The 23,570-nt window shown below is 35.0% G+C and overlaps 1 protein-coding gene across 2 annotated transcripts in view; it reads right to left on the bottom strand.

Moving 5' to 3' along the window:
* LOC105336729 (potassium voltage-gated channel protein Shal) overlaps window positions 1–15,139 on the bottom strand; it is a 36,328-nt gene extending 21,189 nt beyond the window's left edge. For both annotated transcript variants that reach the window (XM_011441161.4, XM_011441162.4), the window contains exon 1: window positions 13,225–15,139. In XM_011441161.4, coding sequence (XP_011439463.3) covers window positions 13,225–14,330 — 1,106 coding nt within the window. In that variant the 5' untranslated portion in view covers window positions 14,331–15,139. The remainder of the gene's footprint in view (window positions 1–13,224) is intronic.
* Window positions 15,140–23,570: the final 8,431 nt, after the last annotated feature.

The raw sequence follows: 23,570 nt of genomic DNA, 5'->3' as shown, positions 1-23,570 counted from the left end.
TGAATCGCAAACCAATAGTCAAGATCATGCAAACTTATAATGCTCTCCTCATCTTGGGGCTGTTACGGCTCTATCAAAAATGATTTGACTATTTTGGAAGTGATAGTCTTTGATGATGATGATGATCATCATCATGATGATGATGATGGTGGTGGTGTTTTAGAAGAAAAATAATTAAAGCTTTTGATATATGTAAAAAGGAGCAACCTGTTTGACATACAGTATTGATACACACTCCAAAAACGATTATACCTTAAAAATGCAGATTGCCAGATCATTTGACAATATGCAACATGCAGAAATGTTTACAACAAATTTATTCTGCAGCAGCCATTCAATAAGTCTGCACGCAATGATTTTCCACATTCTTTCTCTTTACAACTTCAAGTGAATTGGGGGATTTTTGTATTGTTCGATCCTCTCCGTCGTGTTGGCCTAATGTACATTAATGTTTTTTGGTATATTGTCTATCACCCTGTTTATAAACAAAGAACCAAAAGGCATGGTGGAGCCATTTTCTTTAATATTTCAGACACTATTGGCATTTCGCTCTCAATGTGTGGCTCTGTCCTTGTACAGTTGCTCATTTCCAGGGAGATTGATTCATTTGCAGACGACACTGACTTGGCCGTTTTATTTGTATTTTTTATTTCGTTTTGTGATTGATATGGAAATTGTCAAAGGTTTAAGAAACCTGCCACCGTAAATTGTCAGAAAAAAGAATAAATTACACCCTTCCACTCAAAGTTCCGGGGAATTTATGAGGTTTCCGAATTATTAAGGTTTCTATAGATCCGAACCGATGCGGAATCTTTTGCATTGAGCATAACAGAAAACGCATAAAGGACTCGTATGTTGTGTTCAGTGCCAAGGGGTTTTTTTAATCAAGAGAGATGAATTTTTACAATTGAAAATAATTAAATACGTAAAACCTAAAAGTTTCACATTGGTTCATTTAAAGATTCATGTATACTTGTATCTGAAAGCTTAATTTTCAGTCACTCATTAATTTTTCATATAATTATATTTATAGCCTTTCATTGACATTAAATACAAACACTGCATTCTTAATTGTCGACTTTCAATTCATTCATAATCAAATTACGCAGAGTTTCCGCTGATGCTTTGAATTCTATTACCGCACGAATAAAATAGTCCCAAAAGCGAGCTACTTAATTCTCGTGCAAAAAATTGTCCATACGGAATAAAAATGTTTCGTCTGTACTTAGAAGCAAGATAATTGATTTTTCTGTGACACCTAGAATAAAGGCCGATTAATGAAGGACATTTTGTGACGGGGATTCATATACATACCACATCCGTCCCCCCGAACGGCGGAGTTATCGACCGCAGCACGCCACAACGTACGTCCGTGTTAATGCGCTAATCACGGGACCCCGGGCGGTAGCGGTCACTTAATTAAAGTCATTATCGATATTTCAAGAAGGAATAATTCCATTTCTTGGAGGTATTTTGCATATCCGACTGTTAGGGAGATTCTGTGTGCGTAGATTTGAGGGCCCCCAGAACATGTTACAAATCGTTTATCACCACTATAGGTATCTGGTCGCCATCTTCCTATTCCCTCGGATCGCGCACATTAGCATCTCCTTTTCTAACTTCCGTTAGAAACCATCCTTATCTTTAGCCCCCAAAGAACCAATAAATTAGCATAGCATTTAGTTAGTCCATGATAAAACTAACGTTCTACCGGACATTACAAGAGGAGCCCGTTTATATCATTTTCATTCTCCTAAGCCGCAGGACCCATATGCATCTATTTAATTAGTTTATCAAAACAAAAAACAAAAACACAGGTTCTTATAGGTTCGATACCCTCGAGGGATATTTGTGCAAATACACGTTTTCTCATATTATTTTGTTTTCCACCTCCATGATTTTGAGTTTTTATATACATTTGTACAACCAGAATTAATCATTATGTTGAAATCCTAAGTTATATATCTGACCTATATGTATGTTTCATCTCTTTTTTTTAAATAAATATAAGCACTAATGATATCTCATATAGCATGTAACAACAGCATACGTATATTACAGAATACAGATAAGATATTTGCAACCTAATATTAGCGCCTAACGAAGAAGCAGGAATAACTTGACACTTGTAATATTAAGCAGTAATTGTATATTCATAGCTACTCTCCAGTACTATTATTTGTTGTGTAATTATATATATTGGTTCGTTAGCGGAAGATTTCCAATAATGCAACGACCTCTGTTATTGGAAATGATTCTCATCAATTTCTAAAGATAGTGTGTAGATTCGGTGCAAAAAGCAAACGTGACCCCTCTTAATGTATGTTTTAAGTTACATTTCAATAACGATCAGAACTGTACCGTGGCTAAAATGAGAGAGAGAGAGAGAGAGAGAGAGAGAGAGAGAGAGAGAGAGAGAGAGAGAGAGAGAGAGAGAGAGAGAGGGTTAGAAGAATTTCTAAACTGAACCATCGATGTGTTTCTAGACAAACAGAAGTAAAGATCAAGATTCATGTGGGAGGACAGATTCACATTGACTTTGTGAATTAAAATATTTGAGCAATTGATCCGAGAACGGTGGTAGTTTTGTTCAGTTCAAAGAAAATGTGTGTTCACATGTCGCAAGACAAACTGTTATATCATTGCATGTACACAGTATTGAATAACGAAAAAATCGATGACCTGTGGGCATACCAGACAACTCTTTGACTATACATTATATGCTCTATATACTGAAGCAAATCTTCCTTCTAAGTGAAATACAGTATATAATTAAGATCTTTTAAAGTTCTATTTATATAAACATTATTCATCTTTCGGCTTTAAAATAGCATGCAACACAAACGTTTGAACCCGGGTTTTTTTCCGGTAAAATGTAAAAGTAGCATACAAGTTCGGAGTCTTATAATTTCTATTTCTTGATTAAAGCATACGTGTCTTCAAAACCCCTAATGGGTTGTTTAACTAGTATTTACATGTTAACAATTGTAGGAAATGAAAGAATAAAAGAAGCATACTCCAGTGCATAATTAGGGTGAGTTTAATTTCAGGTTGTGCAAAACCATAAAGCATACTTCAGTGCATATTCAGGTGAATTAAATGTAGGGTGCATGATGATTCAGATCGTAAAAGAGAAAAGAGTATGGCAGTTTTTGTTGAATTAATTATCTGGCTGTTAGAGTGGCCCTTCTCAATTCATAAGAACAGATCATGACCCCCCCCCCCCCCCCCCCCCGTTGTTACATCCCCACCCATACTTATACACACATATTTGTTCATTCACAGCATCATACTCAAGTTTACTCATAATTCCCTTTACAATTTATATATGTATTCTAAATTCTGTTGTAGGAACAAACAAAACAAGCGTGAATATCAGCTATCTAAAGAGGTTACGCTTTATCCCAACAGTTTTGACTTCAACATGTATGCATGTCATATAAACAAATATTGAATTATAAAAACTGTATTATTTTATGCATTGGTTGTGTCTCAACTGAAATAAAGTAGTTCTATAAAAATGGGGAGAAACGGAAGAAAAAGGAAATGCGTTGTTGGAAAAAGAAGATCATTGTTTTGTTTTTTTTGGATTGCCTCAGAACCAATACAGACGACAAAAGATAATCCCATTGTCTTGCTTTTCATCATCAAAATTGAAACCAATATTACATAAACCACTCAAAAATTCCCTCGGGGTAGCCGATGCTTTTCCTCAAAATTGAATCCATTAATTTTCTGAACTTGCCTGCTTTTATTTCCTTAAGCATGTATGCTATTTTTTTTTAATTTTAATCATCAGGCCCTCAACATAGACCCGCGGCCAAAATACACCATGACCCCCTTTTCTACGCTAAACATGAAAATAAAAATAAAACAGTATCAGATATACTGCATGGCCTATAAACAACACAAAAAGCTAGGCCCATGAAGGGTCGAAATCGGCCCTGTCAAATGGACAAAAGGATACGAAAGATTTGATGGATTATTTTCTATACTGCTTTCAAGATGGACTAGGTATTGCAGTTTATTGAAGTAAAAAATTCTTTAAATAGCGTATGAGCAGGTACATGTATATCGTAGATCCACCATCCAAAATTTCATTAGATACAAGAATTTCCCTAAAATTATCACATTTTAGGATAAAAATTTTAGTTTATGATAAATACCCATTCTCAAATGTAAACAGACGACAGCTTTTAGCCATTGATGTTGACGCATGCTGTGGACAGTTTTACCTGCGAATTTTACACACCTTATAGCAACAATACGGGAACAGTCGTTGAAAACAATCTGAAAGTCGATTTTGGTGTTTGAATTAAATAGCGAAAAACAAAAAAACCCCATTCAATCCATCAGCAGTGGCTCTAAAGCCGTTTTACATGTACATGTACGACTTATCAAGAACTTGATGATAAGAAGGTCAAAGTCCGTAAATTTGTATTTGTCCACATATATTACCTTGTTTTCTTGAGAAACCATTTCTTTTTAACTAGCACAGTGTATTTTTTTCACGAGAGCTATTCAAATAAATAAACGTTTCACTGTTTAAAATGTGTCCAATATGTTCTATGATATTCATAAGGTCAGTACAGTCTGTTGAAAGAATTACGATGATTCAGATAAATTTTAGCTTCGAAAATTTTTCATTCACGACGGTGTGTAAACAAGCTTATCTCTTGAAACAAATTTAGAAGAATTATAAAAAGCAATGTCTCGTGGGAGGGATGTTTCATGTATATATTTGTATTATTCCTTTATCTACGACAATATTATCTAGTCCTTAAAAACACCAACAAACAATATATTCGCACACTTAATGGTGAAATAAAAGCATGCTAAAAATTACAAATCTATTACAACTTTGAACTTTTATCGTGTTTTGACGGTATGAAAAGAAGAAGGAGGCAACATTTCTATCGAAGTCTGAATTGACGTAATATCCTCATGCGAAATTCATATTTTCTGTAAGTGAATTTAAAACAAAAAATCCAATTGTAATGGGGAGCTGCCGCAATGTGGTTGCAGATAAAGACTATCTCAGCCCATTGCAAATGTTTTGCCGAGATCATGATCGTATCCAGCGAATTGAGATCAAGCTTAACGTATAAAAGAGAGAGATAGAGAGAGAGAGAGAGAGAGAGAGAGAGAGAGAGAGAGAGAGAGAGAGAGAGAGATTTCTTCGATCCTGAGGAAGTAGCCAATCATTCTCAGACTGAAGGAAGCAATGCAACAGAAAGTCACGAAGGCTTCCATATTTAGTTCCAAAAAAATAACTAATTAGAAATGGGTGAATCTTGAATTATGCATGGCTCGCACGAATGGTGCTAAATTGTTCCGAGACGGACAATTCCTAGCACATTCCATTGCATGCGATATCAAACAGTCGATAATGATTTCAAGAAAAAAACTCCATCTCTAAGAATAGTAAAGAATTTAATATTTGAAAAAAAAATATTTCATATGCTATTGCCCCTAATCAGCGATATTCCAATATTACATACCGGTATGCTACATGTATTATTCCCCGCTCCCTTCTAAAATCACATTGAAATAAACCATAATGCTTGTAAAGAAAACCAGGAAAGTTTTTTAGGGGTGATATGTATTTAAGTTTTATAACATAAGCATCATGATAAATTAATTTTTACGAAACGGTCTAGATTTAGATAATTACAAAATGAAAAAGAACAACTTTCGAATGTCAATATGTTTTTCAAAAATAATTAAATAAGTTCGTACTTACAAATTGAAGTCAAAAGAAAACTTAACGGATCAAAACAAGGCAGCAAAAAAAAAAGTTTTTTAATAAAAAAGAATGGGAGTAATCAAAGCTCAGTTCAAAATAAAACTCATGCACACAATGATGTTCCACCTTTTCAAATAGAATTCGTCATCATGTTTTATAATAATTATTGCAATGCTCAACTCAAAGCCAATTCACGACCTCTTGCGATCTGCCATGTAATTCAGATTTTTGACGTTTCGATTGAGGACTTCCATTGACATGAAAAGACTATCCTTTCGTCATTTAAAACAGATTTAGATGATTGAGAAGATAAGGATGACAAATCCAAATGAGTTCCATGCGATGGTCTGCTAAAAAGAAAAAAAATATCTCTTCTATTTCTGGTTCTACAACCCAACCCTATTCACATATGCACTTTGCATGGACCATTGATTTTGGTTTACGAATTCAGAAGGCTTTTTACAAAAATAAACATGAAATGTCAAGTCTGCATTAAAATAACCCAGGACAACAATGGCTGCAACCAGTCTACAATTAAAAACAATTACAATTTCTGTCTTGTGTAAAACCTTGCTTGAAATAAATTCCAACAAAATGAATTAAAAGTCGAACCCATTCCGGATCCAGCACGGCTGTTGTACCAATCTGGTAATCACGTCACATTTTTTTTAAACACCCATTCTGATTTTATATGACTGTACCGGAAAGGACCTCTAAAACAATTACTAAGACTCGTATGGTGATAACCTGCTTTATAGTTTGGACTTCATAATCTGAATACTACAGCCGCCAAAAGGTGTAAAAATCCACCATAATCTTTTACTACAGGAAGTTCGTATTTAACACCTATCCCGATAATGAATATTCATGAACCTGCACATGGACAAAATAAAAATCGGTTAATGTCCTTTATATCTTAAAACAATAATTCAAACTGACAATAAGTTTATTCTTTCAATAATTATTCCCCAAAAAAGTGTCTTTTTGGAGCAAAATTTAATTAACGAATATGTTGTACAATGTATATATTCGAAATGTTCATCAAGACTGACGAATTTGAATTAATTATAGTTATGGATGTGGGCAATAAATATCATGTCGGGCCATGAGGGAAAAGTTCCAAATCACATATGCATATAAATATAGAATATGAACTATAAATAATAAATGAAAAACCATTTGGGATAATCTCATAGGAACATTCCAGAGATATAGAAGCAAAATTACTTGTGTTCTTATCAGCTATATTTTACATTTGATCAAGAAAACACATAGTATAATGCATGAAGCTACCGATATTTATTATACAGGGAAAAAAAAACATTACACACAAAACAACGTTCACCATCTCTTATTTCCTCTTGTAGTGAAATGAATGTGTTCCAAATGCCTATTGTAAATTACCAACAGCTTCTAGATTTAATCTAAAACAAATGAAACTCAAATCTGACCCAAGGACCAACACAGAAGAACAAATAAACACACAACACATTGAGTTTACTTTTTGCAATCTCCATTACGTCAAATGCAACAAACTATGAAATGTCTACGCCGGTTTTTTCATTGTTTCTGTTGGATTGGGTTCAGGAGGCAAAAGATCTGTACAAGAACTAAAATTAGAGGAAACATATGTTCCAGATTACATCTCTTGACAGAGCAACGATTTTTTTTCCTTTTTTCTCCTCCAAGATGAGAAGAAGTGTTACAGACAACAAGACACACTAGACGAGTGCATCTATATTGTCAAACGCATTCCAATGATATATATATATATATATATAAAAGTTATCAGACGATGTGTTGTTGTAGGGTGGCTGCGAATTCTTGGTCAAGTGATGGAATGACAATACGGTGTCTAGCACTATTATAATGATGCTTTATTACACTGTGTGAATGTTGTTGAAACGTCACGACAACGATCAAAAAGTGTCAAGTAAGCAGATTTGTTGCCGCAAAAAGGTCTAATCGGGCGCCATATATTGTCGCAATCTTTATATTCGAAAACAGTCAAAAGGTTGTCGTGAAAAGGTCAAAGATGGCAAATACATGTATTATCATACAGATCTGTGTCAATTGACTTTCTTTAGTGTTTTAAGTTCGACACTGAATATCGACATTTGTTGTCAGTTGGGTGGGAAAAAGATCAGGTGAAACTTATGAAGAGTTCCACTTTGTATTTGAAAGAGGAAAAAAGTAGTTTTGACCAACCTAGCATTAAACTGCGACATAAAATTCTTTTACAAAGGGACTATCATATGACCACAAAACTAAAAAAAAATCTTTTGAGTTTTTTAAATGCCACCAGTTACCGGTTTTCGGTCTGTTGCAAGCTCGAATATTGGTACTTTTAACACAGAAAATTACTTCAAATTGCTGTTGAACATTGAACGTGAGTCCGAGATGAAAGACTATCTGTGTTCGTTATCGGGAGTGTATAGGGTACGATCAGTTATGTAACATTTATACGAGATGATGGTTGCGTGCATGCATCACAACAAACTATTCCATTCGGTTTCCTCGGGATAGAGACAAAAAATATATAATAATGCAATCGATTAATTTAATTTCGTTTCATGGTACAGGGGCAATTGTGTCTCACATGAAATTCACGAGTTATTCGCGTGAGAAGGACGCTCGAACGAATTTAACATGACAGTGAGAATATTTCACGTGAAACTTATGTTACATACAAGTGAATATTAAACATGTAAATAATATTCTATCCATGTAAAGATTTGTGCCACGAGCCTTTCCAGTGCAGTTTATTTAAAATGCGACAATGGATAAAACTGTTTGAAAAATTAAAGACAACAATAAAGAAAAACTGAGAGAAATAGATGTATGTCTGCATAAGATCGGCTGCGCCCCCACCACTTTGCCAACAAAAGATTCTATATAAATATGACCTTCATTTTGCGGAATGATAACATTCTATACCACTAACACAGATCTGTATAGAACAATCGGTATGGCTTATGGTATATATCATTGTGAGCCTTGGAGTTCTTATGAATTCTTGAATAAATGTTACAAGAGAGAGAGAGAGAGAGAGAGAGAGAGAGAGAGAGAGAGAGAGAGAGAGAGAGAGAGAGAGAGAGAGAGAGAGAGAGAGAGAGAGAGAGAGAGAGAGAGAGAGAGATTCTTATCCATAAATTTTTTCACCAGTTGCCAATCAAACATGAAATTGTTTCCTTCAACATGACACGTTGCATTAAAGGCCATACTATAGGAGTTATAGAGCCATTCTGCGAGACACCCAGCACTCGGAACTTCATCCAACTCAATGGAAACACTCAATCAAATCGCGCCGCATCTCTCAGATGTACAACTTCATGTGCCTTACTTCCCCTAAAGTATCCGAACCTCTTTATCAATAAAAGCCCACCAAACATTGCTTTATTCAACTCCTACATAGGCTATAATGAATATGAAGGCGAGCCTAATGTCCGCTATTTCCGTCCCAACTGCTTCAGACCTTAGCTGCATGGTAATTCAAAGGCAGAATATTTGAAATGTTTTATTTTTCCTTCCATGACTGAAATCTATTAGCCACTCGGGATATCAATTTTTACTAGGATCGTGCGAGGATGCGCAATTTAAAAGCAATTATTACAGGGTTGACCTATATAAAATTGCTTTCCATTACTCTATCTATAAATTAAGATATTGCACAATTTTGGGGGATTTCCTTTGACATAAAGAAGAAGAAGAAGAAGAAGAAGAAGAAGAAGAAGAAGAAGAAGGATATAAAATTAACAACGATATTACCATGACAGCATAGTGACCATCAGCTACAAGATTACAAAAGCGCCCCCAAAAAAACTGTATAAACAAGTCAATGTTATTTACGGGGCTGCAATAATTGTTTTCTATCTTGCTTTCTCGTGTCAAAATCAATAAAAATTAATAGGACCGATGCTTAAACTTTGCGCCGAGGCGAACTATTTGAAGAGGGGGAAAACACAGTTCGAGTGTCCTTTTCAGATCGCGAAGCGAATGAAATAAAACGAAAATCGTTTTTATTCCGAGCCCGAGCAATATGAAAACGACCTTGAAGAGTTTCTATTCTGTGAAAGAGTCAATGCTCTAGATAACATGCGTTTACATAAGTCACAAAATCCCTGGGTACTGAATAAAAGAAGACCAGGGCATATATGAAGTGTATCAGTTTTCCTTAACACAAGCAACCTATTCTCGTAAAAATCTGTAATTTGATCGTTCATCTACATCAAATCGGCCCTTGACAGCGTATGAATACATCGGGGAAAACTTGGCTAAAACCAAAACCATTCTACCATGCTTGCAACACAATACAATAGAGTTTTCGCTTAATTTAATCGGTAAAAAATACAGCTAAAAAGTAACGACCGCGTCTTTTTTGTCTAAATTCAATCCTTATAACAATTATTTCTGTATTTTAAAAGGAGAGATTCCAAGCATCTGTCTCCATTTGCACATTTTTTAATATTAATAAACAAATTTTGTATTTTATCATGGAAATAAACAAAAAATAATAATTTCAATTTGTGAAAAAAAAAATCGATCAAAAATTAAGAATTGGGAAAAAAAAATTGCTGGATTAAATTTCGATGCGTTACACCCCTTGATACAGAATTAACACTTGTGTACAAGATCGGGGTAGTGATAATTACCGCTCCCCTTATTACGGCAAACACAGAGTACACATCTTGTGTATCCATAATGAACAACTTTCAAGGTAAACTCGCCGACGAAAACCACATGTTTCGGGGGATAAATATAGACGCAGCATTCAATTAAACGCTGGTAATTCTGGCGTAAACGCTAACGAACATCGAGGGGATTAAAGGTATCATCTAAAGGCTAGAACCGGACATGATGGTGCATCCAGAATGAAGGATCTCTCTCTCTCTCTCTCTCTCTCTCTCTCTCTCTCTCTCTCTCTCTCTCTCTCTCTGAATTGACATATTGACATGAAACATTTTATTCTTAATCATTCGGAAGAGAGGTTACAGCTCACACACCCCCCCCCCCCCCCCCCCCCCCCGCCACCAACACATTGAAAGCAACGGGAAGTTCTAATAATATCAGACATTTATGAATAAGTGATAAATACACTGGCTGCATCACATTGAATTAAACTATTGATATTCGTAAATCCCAGTTAAAAGTGTTCATCGATTCCCAGTTCTGTTGATATATTCTATTCTTTATTTTTAAAAGATGCTGCTTGGGGTAGATTTACAATTTCGCCATTTTCAGGGTGATACAAAAACCATAACAAAATGGATTGTTTGCATGAAATATATCTGCGGGTCATGTGTTGTTGCAGAACGAGCAGAATCTATCGATTTATCGGAATGCAACACACTGACAAGGATACAATCGAATGGAACTTGAAAAAGGAAAAATCAAGTAAATAAGCACCTGCGTGTGTATATAACTAATGTATATGTAAAATATTGCTTGCACACGATTGGTAGAGTGAATATCAACGCAAAGAAAATGCAAAAATACTAATGCAGTTGTTAATATATGCAATGGGACTGTCAGACGTGCTAAATACGTGTCCTAGAATTATCCACAGTAAGTGAACAGTGGACAGGTGTATATAAATATATATATTTACATATATGTCGAATTATTTATTGCACGGACTAATTAAACTTCAACACGTCACAATCCTGCACCACGTCACAATCCATCCTGCACCATACCCATCCGAAATCTTAATATTTCTTCCATCTTATCGAAATGAATATGATGTCATTTGAGCCTAATATCGACAATGGCATGAGAGTAGTATGCAGAATCAGTAATTCATTATTTCTATTCTAATAAAATATAAATGTGATTGAGTTAATGCAATGCAGAAAAATATCACTATTGATTCCGAGCTGCTTGGGCGCTCAAAACTGCCGCTGCTGAATTTATTACACTTGTTTATTTTGCTGTAAATTACCAACCAGCATATACATCTATATCGGAGAAATTAATAATGTATACGCCGATAGTACAATTATTGTTTGTTTTTCTGGGGAAAGGCTCAAAAACCAGTCATTCAAGAGCAATCTAATGACGCCATTCCCGGAGAAGTAATCGTTAGCCAGTTTGTCTGTGAATTAACTTTTCTTCCCTGTCTTTCGATCACGTTCATACTGCCGAGATTGTGAAAGGCAAGATGAATCGAACTCACCCCCCCCCCAGCTTGTAACGCGCACGCATCGTCTTAGATTTACGTACTTACAACTTTCTCTGGATCTTAATGCACAAGGTTGGGTAATCTTGCTCAGACGATGAAAAAACTGTTTTTGCGATAAACAGAGGTTAATTAGCCGCCCTATCGGTTCTTTGATCCGCCTTTTACAAGGAACAACTACTTGTTTATCTATATTTATTGTTCGTTTATATTGCCTTTTTAATATTAAGAATAATCAATTATATTATAGTGCAGCACATAAATCGCCCAAACCTTTTTTCATCGTTAAAACAGTTTCATTATGAATTAAATGAAAAACGTATTTCAATAATAAGATGTATACACGGCCTGGATTTGCTATCGTTCTGAATTATAAACCCCGTTCTTGTCCTTCATTATTTTGTAATGAAAAATTCATTATTTTCCTTTTGGATCTGACAATACAAACTTGTAATTCAAAACGACAATATCCTCAGCTTCGTGCATTTTTGTATAGTGTTTTTTTATTTAACAGCAAGAAATATATGAAACTGAATTACATATTCTCTCTCTCTCTCTCTCTCTCTCTCTCTCTCTCTCTCTCTCTCTCTCTCTCTCTCTCTCACTCTCTCTTTGACACACATTACAAGTACGTAAGTGAATCTCATCCAGGCCTAATGAAAAAAAAAGCAAAAAAAAAAAAAAAAAAAAAAACCTCGGCTTAGACAGACTGCACTGAAAATGATAAGAATATTATTAGCCTCTAGGGGATCAGATGTTTTAAGTCCCTTAATCTTGTCTATTTGATACTAAAAGCTTTTAGCTCTTTGCAGCAACGACAAAAAGGGCCTTTGCAACGAGCGGAGACAAGATGTTCTCCTCTACTTGATTTGGTCGTACACACCTGTCGTAAGTCGCAAGCTTCACACAGGTCTATTATTTTAAGTGATCAATAGGAGAGAAGACATTTAGCTTCAGAAAGAGAGGATGTATATAACTGGTATGTGTCAGTTTAACCGAGTTGTGCTGCATGGTATAAAGATAACAAACAAACATGCACATCGCTTCTTTCTCACATGGTCATGAAATACAAGCATAAATGATGGACTGTGTAATTGTTATTGTTAGTAGGGCGAAGGTGATGGGGGAAAAATTAAGGGGGGATCGTAATAATGATCTAGATCTGACGGACAAGAATCGGGCATTGGATACTGTATCTTGTTTGTGCTACGCATCGTACAGACTTCACGTGTAGAACAATAAGAGAATGTCATGCAATTTGGGTAATGGTGCCAAAACCCATTGTTTATGCTGTACTCACCCTAGGGTTGTCATGGTTACGATGGTATACCAGAATGCCTCGGGAATACTTATGAATTTTGTGTCCTCCACATTTCGTTCGGCGTAAAACATCACCGTAGCAAAAATGATTATAGCCATGGTCAGTGAAAAAAGAAGAAAACCCAGCTCACTTGCACAACTCTTAAGCGTATATCCAAGAATTCGTAAACCTTGCGAGTGGCGGGAAAATTTGAAGATCCTAAATACACGAAATACTCGAAGCGTGACGAAAGCGCCACTGACGTCATCATTATCAGTAATGACGAGTCCTATATAATAAGGAAGAATAGCCACAACATCTATTACGCTCATGACACTGCGCATGAATTTACACCTGTCTGGCGCTGCATAAAGGCGAAGTAAATATTCGGCTGTAAAGATCATCACACAAGCGGTATCTAAACAGAAAAATATTGCTTCAAATCGTTCCCCACAGGCGGGGTTTTCGTGGGTGCCCTTAATGACCCCACATGGTATAGTTTCTATAACGTTGGCCATCACAGATACGGCGATAAAGAAGCCCGTTACATAGTAGAAGACGAGGGCAGCGGTCCCGATGTGGGGGTTTTCAAACCATCTCCACATTCGCTCCCTGAGATTTGCCACAGGTTCCAAGTGGCCATTTTCAGAGTTCTTGTCGTCTATTAGACGTTCCTGATTTTCGCGCTTTCTGTCCCTGTAGTCCTCATAGCAACAGTCTCCTATAAGGTCTGGAAGGATACCAAAAAAAGACAGTTCTTCGTCGTATGCCGCTAGACATTCGTGCTTAGGGTAATGTAGTTTTCCTGTTCGGTAGTAGTTTAAAATGTGTCGGAAAAGCTCGGGGTCCCTATCGAAGAAATAATCCTTACATTCCTCATCGTAGAAGAAATCTTTTTCGTTCGAGCCTAGAAGGGTATCTGGGTATTTTTCGAGTGTCGTCCGCCATACTTCAAAAACCCTCCCGCTGACGTTGATGGTGATTTTCTCGTCCCCACGTCTGTCTTCTTGCCGGACCATGGGAGGGGGGAGGGGATTTGAGGCGACTGGTACCCACCCAATGGCGGAAGCCCGGGCGAAAGGTAGCCATGCCGCGACCGACGCCATGACGTTCCCCTTACTCGATGGAAGAGACTCAAAATGCGGAATGAAAACAATTTTGAATTTTTGTTTTTTTTTATTAATATGTTATGGTATTCACAAAGGTCATGCAAAAAATGACCCTATAACTGCAAAAAACATTAAACATGTCGACCTTACCATCTCTTATGCTTCGGAATCATTAACGCTGAAATCCATGATTCATATTAATTAATTCTTCCAATTAACCTGTACCAGTCTACATATCACGGTTGAAGCAGTATCCATAATTCCTTAACTTCAACAAGGTGGTTTTTGATATATTTTTTTCTCCTCACTCGCTCTCTCTCTCTCTACTTCGCAATCACTTGAGATTACATGTAAAAATCCCTCCTTTTGAAATCTCTCAACATTTCTTGGCCTCCACGACGAACGGGGATTCAGAACGTTTTTACTCCTCGCTGAGACGTTGCGGAGGAGAGTTCGCCTCCATCACTGCGTGAGCCTTTACTCTGCATACAATAGGGAAAAATTCTGTTTTGTAGTTTCTGCCTCTCGTTACACCATACGAAACAACACTGCAAGTACAGACAGGCGATCGATATATCGCTCGTATACAATGAGGCGGGGTAGACACAATTAGTTAATCTCTGGGAGAAGGAGTCAATAGAAGCCTAGCTCACATCTCCATACAGCCAGGAATCCCCTTCATCTTCACCCCCCAAAGTACTTCTGTATTGCACCCGGTACTGAGCAATGAGCACACAGGGAATGCGCGGTATTTTTAGACGCCTAAGCTATAATGCTGCTCTTAGTGCTAATGTACACCGCCGTGATATAAACCATTGATTTTTTTCCACTATTATTTATTGTTCGCTTGCTACGGAACATTTCGCTTCTCGATCAATATTTTTTTTTTCAAAAAAAAGGGGGGCACAAAACTGTATATATATATTTGAATAAAAAATATCGGACATAGTCTAAAAACTGTACCAAAAAAATGTCGTGTGAAAAGAACTCTCAGCGGGGTATGATTTTCTGTGATTAAATATTGAGGAGGGGATCAAATATTATTCAGCGCGCAAGTTCTCTGACATATTATCGACATGGCAGTTTCAGATACATATATACATACATATAATATATATCCTAGCCCAAGGCTCCTGGGCCTGTCAGCTGCAAAATTCGCACATTTTTAAATTGAATAGACGAAATATTCAATAAAGCAAATTGTTTTCAGAGTTTTATCGATTTTGCGCCATGTTGATTTTCAGTCAAACCGTCTGTGGATCTATATTTCATAATAAAAGTATATAGTGTGCTTGGTAAATGCAGGCTACATGTTACTTTGAGACAGGAAGTAGCATCTGCCCAAGGGGTGTATAATATAGAAAATCGATAACGTTACTATTACTGGGGCTATCCGGAGAAAGTCGAAGTCCCGATATATTGGGTCTACCTATTCGATTGTTAATCGGATGTACATACTCTAAGAAGAACCATTGAATATTTAATCACTCAAGCGACCGCATTACACACTATCGATTTTTTTCTAAGTATCAATTTTTAATTTCAAAGAAAATTCAATACTTGCCACATCGAAATCAGCGAGGCAATATTAAGAGGAAAATAGCTTTGTTGATGTGCTTCGGGTATATGGTTGTTGTTTTCTTTCCTCGCCGTAAATGTACAAATAAAAATCTATATCATATAACCGAAGTTTCACACTGGACAGTGGTCAGTTCAAACTTTAATTTATAATGCATGAATACATGAAATGAATAAATAATTTTAACCAAGTCAATCAATTAATAAAGATAAGGCAAACAATCAATGCAAGGTTAATATATATTGTATGAACAATCATAAACGATAAACCTGGTACATGTACATGAATATAATTTTTTAAATTTTTAATTTTTGGGACTGTCAATACATGATTGTAAACTGGCGTGTTGCACCGCATCGTGGGGATTATATTTTTTAGGCTCATTTATCTGACTAGGGACGGGATTGGGTGAATGGGTGAGTGGGTGAAGATTGTTAAGAATTTAGGTACATGTCAGTGAATTTACTTCGACATCATTTTGAATTGTATACAGTTAACAGTGCTTGATAAACAACAGATAATTATGTTTATCACGCATTTTTCTAAACCATCGCATCATCCTATATGATATCCCGAATGAACTTTTAGAGTGAATCCCCGAAATCAAATTCCAACTCGATGGGAAATTCGGTATGTATACATAAAAATTGTACTGTGTGGTTTTTTAAAAAAAAAGTTTTTTTTTACTCAAATCTCTCCCTAAAAATGATAATACCTAAAAAAAAAAAAAAAACAAGAGATAAAAACGACGCACACGATTAATCGAACACTCAGCTACAAGTAGAACAGTGAATGTATGTCATAAATATATATATATATATATATATATATATATATATATATATATATATATATATATATATATATATATATATATATATATATATATATATATATATATATATATATATATGCCACCTTTGGTCACCAGTTTACTGATCCTATTCATGGGATTGAAAGTGGTGTGTGTGTGTGTGTGGGGGGGGGGGGGGCTGAAGTCATTATTTATAACTTGGCAAATTAAGCCTTCATTTATGGAATCAGTTTTTTATTAAATAATTGAAAGCTTATTGATACAATTTCACCTTCACTGTAGTGTTCTTATTGAGGGAACCGCACAGATGGCATCCGCAAATCCGGAAAATTATGAACCCTGTATGCATAATTCATATTTTTTGAAGACCATAGGAAGTGGGTTACAATGTAACAATATAGTATCACATGGTGCTTGTGGATTTTAATAATTCAGAACTTGTAGAAGTCTTTTCTTTTCGGAAATCTCTCTCTCTCTCCATTTCTCTCTCTCTCTCTCCTGAATCCAATTAGATTTTTATTTTCGGAACCAACCTTGTTTACAAACATAAATAATTCAAGTTTCCGATCTCGTTTAATCGAATTTCGAAGCAATATTTCTCCTCCGAAACACTCCTTCGAGGATTTTATACAAACAGGTGTTTTGACATCGAGTCGTACATCCGATGAGGGGGTAAAACAAGCAATCAATAACTTGTGGGCATGGTATCAAATGCCCTGAATTGAACCAATAAAATATATTCTCAGCTTTTTCATAAAAAAATCCCCTGCTTTTCTCGATAAAATGACAAGTAGACTAATGATTAATAATTCAGACATCAGACTTTACTAATTCTATTTCGCCGGAAATAAAAATATCAATTTTATCCGATCGTTTTTGCTCCAGTTTCCGTTAGTGCATATTAATGGTATGTATATTCACTGTATCTATTGCGTTGAATATCCTAAGTTGCATCGATCGAACAACTGTTATAAATTATGTAACTCGAGGACTAAAAATAGTCGCTTAAATAAGAAGGTCAGAAAGATGAGTACGATGATAATGCAAACTGTAGGACAAGAGTGTAAAGTGACTTCCCAGCGACCAATTAACCGCCTGAGTATTTTTCCGACATCGTTTACACGCTTGCAATTGGGTAAATAACGAAGCAAGACGAAGTCGACGATAGGCAAACACAAATATTTGACTAAATGTATTTTTCTGTATACTCTACAACCAACTGAATTTAATTTCATGCACATTAAAAAAAATCCATAGCGTCGATGCTCTATCACATTTTTTGTCAAATGTTTTCAGAATTCCAAAAAATTAAATTTTAAGAGTGATGAATGATCTAGGGTATTAATAGACCATATTGACCTCATTTAGAAGGAGAGCTTCCTAATACAAAAGGGAAATATTCCAATTTTTAAGCAAAACTAATAGGTTTATGGGCTAAAAAAAGGAACATATCTAAAATAAAATAAATAAATGTAATCTGGTAATAGATGATTGGCTTGTTGACCATCCAACCTCATGGATTTTTAGTGCGTTGATTGTTTATTATCAAGACATTATCTAAAAAATAAAAATATGTATAGTTCGATCTTACGAAGCATATAAATCTAACACATGTATGGACACCCACAGACAGGATTAAAACATTGCGCCTGTTTGACAAAAATGAGTCTGCAAAGTGATCGCATGGAATGATGAATGCACAAGTCTGGCCAAAAGGAGAGAGAGCATTGTTGGCCAAATTGGGTGTTGTTGGGTTCGAAATATTGCATGCAAACGCCTAATTAGGAGGCATCGACCCCCAACCAAACACCAAAGGCACACTAAAAGCATAGATAGATATCCGATATACAGAAAGCACCGAAAAAATACCATATCACAAAAATATATATACCCCCACTGCCGTTGCCATCTTACAACACATGCGCGATCTTTTTTCCTCGTAATGCCCACAGGAGCTCTGGGATAATTAGTTGTAGATTTTGGCGCCGGCTCCAGCGTTCAATGATGACGTCAAGCTACAGCTTGTAGTGATTCTTTCTCGCGGGAAAGTGTCACTTCGCATTTTTTCTGACAAATCTTACCCTGTCGATATTTTTACAAAAAGCGTTACTATAATCTAGCCACGAGTTTATAATTGAATATCACCAGAACCCTTGAGCGAGTTTTGCTCCCCCCCCATCCCCTTACCACACACTTTGTCTATGTATAGTTAAAACGGTGCTTAAATCTAAAGGATCATTATTTTCTCCCTACCACGTGACAACAAATCTGTTGGATTTATTATTAATTTCTAATACTGTAAACAAGACATGATCTCTACATTATATATAACGAAGAAAATTCATTGCATGTAGGAATGCACTCTCTCTTTCTCATTGTCACGTTGCATAGATCTAAGACAACAGCTGTGTTTCGTTGAGAACAAATTAGCATTACACCTCAGCGCTGCGCATTCCTCAATACAAGTAGTTGTGCAGTATATTGAGCCCCAAGGTCGAATTTGCACACATATACTATATCTTAAGCATTGATTTATTTCCCACAATAGTTTCATATTTTAATTATCTGCTTCCATATTATTTTCAGGGCAAAGCAAAAAAATTTTTTTTAATAGTTACATGTTCTTTATTTAATGCCGAATATTATGTTGTATTTATTCACTGCACATGGTTATACTAGTAGCATAGTATAATCATATAATATATTCAAGCAAAATATGATCTCTTTTCTCCGTAACCTTATTTTGCTGTAAAAACGTGCAATTGTGGTAATTCTCCATTCAACACATGCCTATATGCTAAACGTTTAAAAAAATTGGTTCTTTTTTAATTGATTAGAACTATTATTATGCTGGACGATATACATGTACATTAGACCTAGCACCGTCCAGGTATAGAACATATACAATATATACAGGTAGTTTTTTAAAATCCTTCCTGCAATCAACAACGAACCATCAACAAACGGCTCACACATTTTGACCCAATTAATACACCATAAGTCAACAGTGTCAAGATGAATGCTTTAATACTCAGTATAATAGGATTTAAATGAAACTAAGGCAAAACTGAAAAAAGCAAATAAAAAAGCAAGGACTGAAATGAATAACCCATATATTGCAATGCTCTCTCTCTCTCTTTCTCTCTCTCTCTCTCTCTCTCTCTCTCTCTCTCTCTCTCTCTAACCTTGTTGAATAAAATATGACCTCATCAATATTGTATATATATACAATGTATAGTTAGATGTTTTGCATGGAGGTCTATCGATTTTATTGATAAACTCTCGAATATTTGAAAAGAATATGTCGTATCCTTTTAGCTACACACGCTTCAAAAATGCTTACATTCCTCTCTTCTGTCCGATTTCTGATTGCACTCAATTAAAGGGGGCCCGGTAGTCGTGGCTAATTTAGACTATATGAATCTCCGTGAGAAGAAGATCTCTGTGAAAAACTAAAGGAAAACATTCAAATTGTAAAGTTAACATATTTGGAATGTTTCTTTACTAAATGACTGTTTATGGCCAGGTGGCATATTGCTGAATCTGTCTCTTCTACCCGTCTTATCAAATGTAAAAACCTTTTTTATTGCTATTTAGGGGAACTATGAGTACCCAACCGGTCAGTGATTTGGTTGATTCAGACTGACCCCCCCCCCCCTTAAAAAATCCCCCGACCCCTAAAAACGAGATACATGTAAAAAGGGTACGTAAGTTATAAATGGAGTACAATTCCAAAATGCTCTAGACTCTCGAAGTTAAAAGAAATTTTGTCTCATTCTAAAATTTATAGATGGTATTCTCTTTACATAATTAGTAATCTATCAATTCAAACAATTGTACGCCTCATTGCTGTAAGTAATATTACCTTATCAATACTTTGTATTCATCAAAAGTAGGCTTATAGACTGGGAGATGATAAAAACATAAAATCTAGAGCAACTGAATTCCGGCAATCGCTTTTTTTTTATATGCAAAGCTCTGTATATGCAATAAAATATATATTTTTAAAAAAAACCTATAATCTTCACAAAATATTATTCCCAATAAATACCTTTGAGAGGATTGTCTCGCAAATCGGGCTTTGAAGAACTGAATTGGAATTAATGGTGTTTTCCTATTGAAGAAAACGTGTTCTGTGGAAAATGAAATAGCACAAAACCATTCATTGCTAATGGTACGTCAGATAAAAAATAATAATTGGCTTTATCCTAGAAGTCGGTTAATAGTGAGGAAGGAAAAACACTTCTTGCCGTATTCTATCAACCATTTGCAATATTTTCTGGATTCAATAAAATGAAACTGCATGTAAAAGCAAACGATAGAAATTCAATTCTAAAAGACAATTTAGTAAAGCCGTTAGATGCTGCAACGAAGCTAATCTTCATAAATGGCAAGAAAAATCGACAAGCGACATAAATGATTTAACAGTGAAAGATAAATATTTCATAAGATATAAAGGGAAAACCATGAGTAAACATAGAAAAAAAACCTGTAATTAGTTTATCATGTTACTGTGATAATATCAAATCTATTTCTACATGTACATGTACTTTTTCGTTTCATTTATTTTCCTAAACCGTTTTGTTAAATGCAGTCTTAAATTTTAAATATCCGAAAATTATCATGCGCAACTGGATTGAGTTGTACTGAGTAAAGTCTTTGATATTTGATTGGTCTTTCCTATACTTAACATTTAATAGTAAACTTTCAATATATTTTACCGCGTTGAAAGACTACCCGTATTAATACAATCCATATACCTATTAATACTAAAACTATTGTATATAAAACTGAACGATCTCTGTCGCAACAGACTTGATACTTCTCCTTCCTCTATGTTCTGCTGTTGTTTCCAATTTTTACTAGATAAATGCTTTGTCTATTGTCATTACTATAGCTAAAGATATCACCCTCTTTTAAAAGTGCATGTACCAATACATCAATCGGTATCAATATTTATACCATTTTAATATTGTTAAATCACTAAAATATACAATCACTTTGCATCAACACTAAACTACTATGCTCTTGAATGCTACCGTATAGTAAATAAGTTTACTATTGATGGTACCACCGCTTTCAATACCATACTGCTACTGCTACCACTATTGTTATTATAATCAATTTTGAGTATCAACAGTTCTAAAACATGGAGAAGATAATCCATTGGGATTATATTGCAATTGCAAATCTAATTGATATTTTCGTGACTACATCATAAAATTGGTTTTTCACATGATTTCTTAAACTGAAATATCACTAAGGTGTGTTTTGGATTTTTTCCCAAATGAGGAAATCACGAAACCAAAAATGTCGAAAATATAATAACTTTTCTCTCTACAGAATCAAAATAACTTGTTATAAATTGATATGAAATAAAAAATGTTTTTTTAATAATAGACAGGTTATGTAATATTGCATTGTGTGGTATTTACAAGACCCACAAACATTGAATTGAATTGAGTTTATTGTTACAGTCTTTTCTAACGGAGAACACATAATGTTAAGGATATGAAGCGTTATTACAAAGCCATTGCTTTGGTGGTCCAAGAGACATTGAAATGAAAAACTTCCTTCTAATAACTACAGAAATGCTAGAAATTAACGACTTCCTGAATGTTTGAAATTTCATACACGCACTAAAAAGTGGTGATTTCTTTCTTTTTTTCTTCTCCAAATTTATTTATTTAAGTAGGACGTGCATAATTGTTCAAGTGTGATTGAACACAAATATTTCTACAAAATCCATTAGAAAATATAATCAAATTATTCTTAAAAGGACATTAATTAAAAGCTTATTTAGATGTCTTGAATAAATCTTGTTTGATAATTTCATTAAATCCAATACAAAAATTGAATAAAAAATTACCGAACAATTATATATGTGTGTCTTTTTGACTTCATTGGACTGCTTTCAAGTATTCAATATCTATGAGCTAGAGTCGAAAGCAAGACATTTGTGTTTTCGAAACCGGCAAAAAATTAAATTTAACTTGTAAAGTGTAACCATGTCCAAAAGGGAAAAAATGTCTGGATCCATACAAACGATGGTTCCCTGTAAAACAAAATTAGCAGGAGTTATGCCCCTTTGGCGACCATGTTGTAGGCTAAACTGACTAGAATCCTTATTATTTCAACCACTTCCAACTTGTCATTCTGGGCATTTTGGGGGAATTATTATTATTTTTTTTGTGATATCGTTTGAATTTTTCCTGTATACTCGTTTGAAATTGGTTGCCAAAAGAAGCTTGATTCACATGATGGCGGTCAAGGGGAATTACTCCGAGGGAAAATAATATATATATATTTTGCGAATACCTATAACACTTTCGCTCCAAATTCCTGACTGTAACCTGAAGCATTGATGAAACTTCAAAGGTTTTAAAAGTTAAACAGATGTAGATACGGACAAATACTTAATATGTAAGTGAGAGTTCTAGTATAGTCCATTGCTTTGTTGTGCGAGGCTGGTGAAATATTTTAAAATCTAATTGTATTGCCCCTTTTTCTTGCACAATAAATCACTTAAATTTTTTGAATACAGATTCTCGTCTCAGATTCGTCTGCTTTAATTGAATAGATGAGGTTTTTAAATTAATTGTGATTGTTTGAGTGCCTACATGTATGTTCAATTTCTATTATTGCAAATTTCTGATTTTTAAAGCAATATTGCTCTTTTTTTTAAAGATTCCACTGCCGAATGTTTTAACTAGGTTTTAAGTTTTCTATATATGTCATGATAATGATCTGTATTTAACCATGGGAATTTATTTAAAAAAAACCGTTATTCATGAAACCCAACAATAGAATTCATTATCTACTAAGGTGAGAATAAACTTGCTGC

The sequence above is a fragment of the Magallana gigas genome, chromosome 4 (genome assembly GCF_963853765.1).
Source record: "Magallana gigas chromosome 4, xbMagGiga1.1, whole genome shotgun sequence".
In the NCBI taxonomy this organism is placed as follows: Eukaryota; Metazoa; Mollusca; class Bivalvia; order Ostreida; family Ostreidae; genus Magallana; species Magallana gigas.
This window is presented reverse-complemented; position numbering and strand designations above follow the sequence as displayed.